We start from the raw sequence: 6,970 nt of genomic DNA on the forward strand, positions 1-6,970 counted from the left end.
GGGATTCCATGTCGCCAGAGGGAGGAGCTGCCTTTCTTTGCAGCTTCCCTTTCCCCTGTTCATTTGTGCCTTTCCCCCTCAAGCCAAGCTGCTGGTGTATCCCCAAATACATCCAGGTATTTCCCTGTCTTTGGCCCCTGCTCAGGCTGTCTCTAGGACCAACAGCCTCTTCCCCACAGAACGTACGTCTGTTCCCCTAAAACCCACCTGACGACCAGACCTCAGTGGCGCCAGTCCCAGCGCCCCGCCTTCCAGCACCGGTCTCACCTGGTGCCAGGTGCCCTTGGGGTGACTGGTTGTGTGCCTGGAACACCGACGGTGGCCTGCCTTGTGTCACTTCTTTGAGACGTGCTTCCCTCTTCCTCGACTTCACGTCTTACCCACGTTGGCTTCTCCTCTAGCTCTCAGCCAACACTGAAGAAAGGCATCCTATTTCTCTCTTTGGAAAAGACACAGGGGCCGTCTTTTGAATTGTGGTAAAGTTATGCATGACATAAAATAATATCACTTTAACTATTTTTAAGCGTGCAGCTTGGTGACAGCACACTCACACAGGTGTGCAGCCATCACACCCTACATTCCAGGGCTCTTTGCATCACCCCGAGCTGACTCTCTGGGGCAAGCAGACAACACAGTCCACCCTCCTTTTCTTCTCCCTGAGCTCCTGGGCGCCACCCAGCTCATTTCTTGTCTCTGGCAATCTGGTGACTTGTTACCTCATAGGAGTGGGATCACTTTTTATTATAAATACCAATAATTATTAAATAATTAATATAATATTTTTAATAAATCAGTAGTTATTTTTGTGACTGGCTTGTTTCATTCAGTATAACACTGTCCAAGTTCACCCAGGCTAATGTAGGAAACACTGGTTTCCTTCCTTTTGGAATAAACTCCACTGTGTAACTGGTGCTATCCATCTGTCATCCACGGATGGACATCTGGGTTATTTCCACCTTTTGTCAATTGTGAAAAATGCTGCTGTGGACGTGGTTGTGTGTCGATGCCCCACTGTCAAGTCTTGGGCATATTCAGCAGCGGGATTCCTGGGTCATCTCGCCATTCTACATCGGAGGATCAGTGGTGCCGTTTCCCAGAGTGGCAGCACCGTTAATACCTTCCCACCGAAAGTGCCTAGGGGCCCAGTTTCTCTGCATCCTCTCCCCACTTGTTATTTCCTGTGGTTAATTGCCACACTCACGGGTGTGCTGTGGTCCACAGTAACCCTTCCGCTGTGGTGTTCTGCATGCCTGAATCATCAAGTCATCACGAGAAGAACTTTGACACCCATAGGTCAGCACCTCGTGCTGAAAACAATGCCCTGATTTTATGACCAAACTTAACTAGATTTTTTTCTTGAAAGGTCGCAGCCCTTAAAAGATTCAAAGAAACAAAGCGCAGCACCCTCTGCCCCTAAGCCTCTGGCACTCCGTAGCACCTAGTAGGGTGCAGGGATCCGACCGCAGGGATCCGACCGCCCGTCTGTGCTCCAAGCCCATCTGGGCGCTGGGGAGGATGAGCCTCCTGCTGCTCCTGCACTTGGGGAAGTTCAGGGGCCAGCCTGGCCTTCCTGCTATGCTTCTTTCTTGTGCACTTTGAACTGTTCCTTGCACCTTTGATTTGGCTCTATCTGATCACGGTGTGAAGTCAGGACAATGGTTTGGAAATGTCTGAAGCTGGGTTGTCTCGTTTTGCCTTCAGGCAGGTACCTGCTACTGGATCTCTTACCAACTCGCTCCTCCCTTTGAAACGAGCTCTGGAGTGACTGATTGCCAGGTAGCTAGAAAGTCACATTTTCATCAGCAAATGCCACTGAGTCCGGGGAGGGGTTTCACACGGCCTCGTTTCTGTGTCTGGTGCGCGTGCGGCTTGTCCCTAGTGGCTCAGTGGTGACGTTCACAGCGCTCACCGTCCACCTTCATGTCTTAAGGTAGAAGGATATTTTTTTAATCCCAGGAAAAGAGTGATTCCTGTATCTGCTACCAGGATGGTTTTTCAACTATTCCCTTCTCTCTTTTTTCCTTTTCAGAATTTTGTGCCATCGCTGGGCAGGCAGACATCCTTGACGACATCGGTGATCCCCAAAGCCGAGCAGAGCATGGCTTACAAAGACTTTATTTACTTCACCGTCTTTGAAGGGAACGTACGCAACGTTTCTGAAGTCTCCGTCGAGTATTTATGCTCTCAGCCTTGTGTTGTGAACCTGGAAGCAGTAGTCTCGTCTGAGTTCAGAAGTAGCATCCCTGTGTACAAAAAAAGGTGGAAGAATGAGAAACATCTTCATACCAGTAGGACACAAATAGTACATGTGAAATTTCCAAGCATCATGGTGTACAGAGATGACTACTTCATCCGACACTCCATTTCCGTATCCGCGGTGGTCCTCCGCGCCTGGATAACTCACAGATACGGTGGCGGAGACTTGAACGTTAAATGGGGGGAAAACCTGCTGCGTGCGGTCGCCAAGAATTACACCCTGCTGAAGACAGTCCCGCCTTTTGAACGCCCCTTCAAAGACCATCAAGTGTGTCTCGAGTGGAACATGGACTATATTTGGAACCTCTGGGCAAACAAGATTCCCCAGTGTCCTCTTGAAAATGGTAGGTCATTTGGCTGGGTCATATGAAGGAGGAGGACACGAGGACAAGGGAGGGACACGTTGGACTCTGGGAACAGAGAGGGAGGAGTAGAAAGGTGAGGGAGGAGAAAGATGGGGAGAGAATCACAGGTGGGCATGAGGGAGGGAGAGCGCCATGGAAGGGGACCTTGAGAGGATGGATCTGGGACCGGGAAACGTTTCCTCTCCCCTTCGCCTCACAGAGCCCACAAATGTGAGGTATTTTCAGTGGAGTGTTTTGTCCTGGAAGAGATGAGAACCAGAAGGCATCTGTGTCAGACAGGAGGGTGGCTTCAGCCAAGCAGATCTGGCTGCGACTCCCAGCTCGTCACATGTTCATGTAAACTTGGAGTTTTGGGGGCCTCAGTTTTCTTCCCTGTAGAATGGGGATAACCAGTAAACATTCCCACAGAGAAGGGTGGTGAGAATTCAGTGAGATGCTTTTGCATGTCATTGGCACTCGGTAAAACGTTGTCGTGAAGATGAGGGAGTTGTAACTCTACATCTTGTCCTAACTGCCACATGGTTACAGCCTCAGAGGCTCCAAGCCAGGAGGTCCCTGGGCCCCTTTCCAGCTCCCTGGGGCCCCAGGGCTGGCGAGCTCTGGCTCCTTGCACTTAGAGAAGGTGCCTGAAGCTTCCTCCCTGAGCGCCAGGAGCAGCTTACCATGCAGATGCACAATGCCTGCCCACCTTCCCCGGCCCCATCACGGGAACACCCTGATGCGCCCCCATGTACCTGCCTGCGATCTGCAAGTTTCCTCAAGTGTGACCCTGCACCCACTCATGGCTCTGGTGGCAAATGTACATTCCCATGTCCCAGTCATAACCAACTTGGTCAGGGCTGGGAGAGCCCTGGAATCAGCATTTTAAGCGTCTTCCCCTGAGTTGACCTAATGCTGTGAGCGACGGCAAAGCTGATACGGATTTCACCAGTTTTACCATGCTCTTGTGTGTGAATGAGGGTCTTGTCGCTACACTTTTATCCTATACTTCGGTTTAATCCCTGAAATCTTTGTCTAGCACATTCCATGCTTGTGCAGTGCTTTAAAAAGAGAGATAGCCAGAAGAAGACAAATTCCTTTTCTGTGTGTGTGTGTGTTGGGGGTCGGGTGGAGTGGGTAATTAAATGTCTGAAATCGTCAAGCTGCTTGCATTTTGATGATCAGTGTCGTCCTTCTTGCAGCCAGAGCCCACGCTCCCGTCTGTCTGGAGTGCCTTCCGCAGGGACACCTAATTTGTTAAGGATAAGGCACGGGGCACGCAGCCACAGCTTTGCTTTGCCTCCGATTTTTGTCAGGGCTTAATGATTCCATTTCATGTTTGGCAAATCACATATTTCTCGTCAAAGAATGACTGAATTGCAAGCTGGAAGTTTTCAAATGAAGTCATTTGCGAGCTGGCTGAGTTCTTAGGGTGTCTGAGCATCCCCTCAAAATGTGAAGCGGCTTCTCTGTCTTTTGTTATTTCTTCCTGGGTCAATGGCCTCAGGAATAGCCCAGCGGGACTTTCCACCTCACCCTCTTCAGACCATTACTTTTGGGGGAGGAAGGGATCTCATTAAAGCCTAACACAGAGGAAAGCCTTTTTGAAGAGTCAAAGTCCCTGAAAGTAAGGAGGGAGCTCTGTGCACCCTCAAAAAACGGCCCTGTCTGCATGGCTCTGATTTGTTCACTCAAAAGGGAGGGGATTTCCTCTCCACCTGTTTTAAAAGCCAAATTAAAAGCACCAGCTCTGTGGAAAGTGTCCCCCGCCCCCACTGGATTCTTGATCTCAGCCTGGGTGAGGGGGAGGGGTGGGGTGGGCCGTGGGGGGCCTGCCTCTGGCTTTTCTTAGCAGGCCTTCTTATTCAGCTCCTGGTCTGAACAGCAGGCGGTATTAGGGCACCATGGGGTGCCTTTCCTTTCTGTTCCCCCCTAGTACTAATGTGGCCAGCACTAATGTGGCATGTAGGGGTGGGGGGCATGTGGGATGTGGAGGCATGTGCTATGTCAAACTCCTGCTGTCCTGTGAGGGCCCCTCCTCTGAGCCGAAGCACCCCTGACTTGCTTTCATTTTCCTTTAGTTCCCAAGCAGGTATTCGGTGAGCACACCCCGGAGGCAGAGGCGGGCTGGGGTTAGGGGCCCCAGGGTGGGGAGGTGCCGGCTCCACCCGGGAGGACCCCACTGCAGCCAGTTCCCTTTGCCAGGAGGTGCCAGGCCTGACTGGGGTCTGTTGTGGGTGGAGGGCAGCAGATGTCTGCCCAGAGCTGCTAAGTGAGTCTGCCCCCCACGTCAGCAGCCTCAGGACACGTGTGTGCCCTGACTGGGCCACACTGTATGCTGCAAGTGCGAAATGTGGGTCCTGGTGGCGAGGCACACCAGGGCTGCACTTACTGCGGTCATCTCCTTGGGGGAGGGGACTGTCAGCTGTTGCCCCCACCAGTCTCGTATGCGCCTGGCTCATACGGGAACTCGCGAGAGACAGATCCCATGAGAGACAGAGGAATCTAACTCCAGGGGCGCGCTTGAAGCCTCCCAGAGGCCTCCACCTTCAGGCTGTCCCACACGTGCGGTCACTTCTCACCCCGTTGCTCTCATACCGACCTCAGCCCCTACACAGCAGCCGGTGCAAGCGGGATACGTCATGCCACAGGCCGCACCTTGCACAGAAGCCAAGGTGCGAAACCTGTGCACCCCTCCCTGCCCCGCCGCCAGCCTTCCCCCAGCGCCAAGTTCATTCCTGCCGAGGAACTTAGCGTCCTCCATCAAGCATGCTCTTCCCTTCACTCTCCAGGTCCAGAGCCATCTCACCAGAGACGCTTAAGAACTCCTCCTCTGCGACCCCACCCTGCCACCACGCCCGTGATTAGCCGCTCTGTTTTCCTTCCCAGCCTTTTCACCTCTGGACCTTGTAATTAAATTCATTTAATTGCTTATTTGCCCAGTGGGTGTTTCCATACTGGAACGAAAGCTCTGTAAGGCCTGGGTCCTGGTTTGCTTTGTTCCGGTGCCCAGTGCCTGGCTGGTGCCCAGTGCTGGCCAGTGCCCAGCAGGCGGGCAGCATCTATCTGAGTGGTGAACGCTTACAGCCAAAGGGCAAGGACCGGCCTCTCTGTGTGCTCATGCGTGACCTGCACATTGTGACAGCCTCCTCACAGGGCTGTTGTCACCTGAGCGGGCAGGCAGGGGCCCAGGCTGCTGGCCACTGGGCTGTGGGAAAAGCCGCAGCCTCGGGCACTGGTGTGCTCTTGCGGCCACATGTGAGCTCATGCCCCTGCCTGCCCTTATAGTCTGAGTCTGATACCCTTAGTCTTCGCAGTTCTTTCTACCAGGAGGAGTTACTATCCTTGACCACCCCCCTCAACACCCCCCACCCCCCAGACAACCTGCCTTTCCTCATCTTTCTGTCAAAGTCATACCCATATTTCAACCAGCAGCTCAAATTTCCAGCCCTCTCTCACTTCCTCCTCTAAAGGCCCCCACCCTCCACGCCCTCTGCTTCTTGTCAGTCCCCATGGCCAAAAATTAAATCTCCACCCCTGGCTTCCCCAAGCCACTGCCCCCCACCCTCGCCGCGATGTGCACCCCACTGTCAAAGCTACAGAATTCAGACCAGTAGCATCACTTAACTGTAGTCACACAGGTGCTGATGATGGAGCTGGGTGGGAGCCCAGCTAGCTCCCTTCCCAGATGCCACACACGACCCTCAGGCTGCTGCCGGACGATGCCATGCACATGTTGATTTTAAGTGGTTCATGTATTTAAAAAATAGTATTGTGCAGTCTTTATGTGCTGGGCACTTTCTTCGGCTTCTTCTTAGGCAAGGTAATCTCTGAACAGAGATGTGAAGGTTGAGTCGTTTCAGTCAGAAATTGAACAGTGGAGAGGGCATCCAGACAGAAGGGCAGGCACGAGCCTGGGGTACTGAAGAGAAAATGCACTGGGGGGTGGGAGGCCGGGCAGCAGGCCCACTGGGGTGACTGGGGGTGGCTGCCTGGGCATGGTGTCTGTGCTGGTGGGAATGGGCAGCTCTGAAGCTCTGCTTCAGGTGGGAGTGTGATTGTGCACGAGCTGTATCAGCTGAAGTAGTCTCAGGTGTGAACTGGCAACTCAGGACAGCACCCAATGGGACTGCAGGTTGGGGCCACACTGTGAAGATCTTTAAATACTGTGCTTAGTGGGTATTAAATGAGTTCAGGGGCATTAAACATCCTGCCCGCTGTCCATCCCTGGATGGATGGATTATGTGCCTCTCTCTTAGCTCTGAGACTGAAGAACATTCCTTTTCTAGCCTTTCTTCCTTTCCCTCAAACTTTATTGTCATCACAGGCCCAGTGGGTTGAAAGCATAATTTCTTTCTTTATTTTTTTTT

At 52.6% G+C, this 6,970-nt stretch overlaps 1 protein-coding gene across 1 annotated transcript in view; it reads left to right on the plus strand.

Moving 5' to 3' along the window:
* Nucleotides 1–1,759: 1,759 nt before the first annotated feature.
* The window catches only part of SEL1L3 (sel-1 suppressor of lin-12-like 3 (C. elegans)), a 79,690-nt gene continuing 74,479 nt past the window's right edge, over nucleotides 1,760–6,970 (plus strand). Inside the window, exons 1-2 of the mRNA XM_004681365.2 lie at nucleotides 1,760–1,776; nucleotides 2,030–2,600. Of these exons, the coding sequence (XP_004681422.1) occupies nucleotides 2,099–2,600 (502 nt within the window). The 5' untranslated portion in view covers nucleotides 1,760–1,776; nucleotides 2,030–2,098. The remainder of the gene's footprint in view (nucleotides 1,777–2,029; nucleotides 2,601–6,970) is intronic.

The sequence above is a fragment of the Condylura cristata genome, unplaced genomic scaffold (genome assembly GCF_000260355.1).
Source record: "Condylura cristata isolate star-nosed mole 26May11 unplaced genomic scaffold, ConCri1.0 scaffold00012, whole genome shotgun sequence".
Classification (NCBI taxonomy): Eukaryota; Metazoa; Chordata; class Mammalia; order Eulipotyphla; family Talpidae; genus Condylura; species Condylura cristata.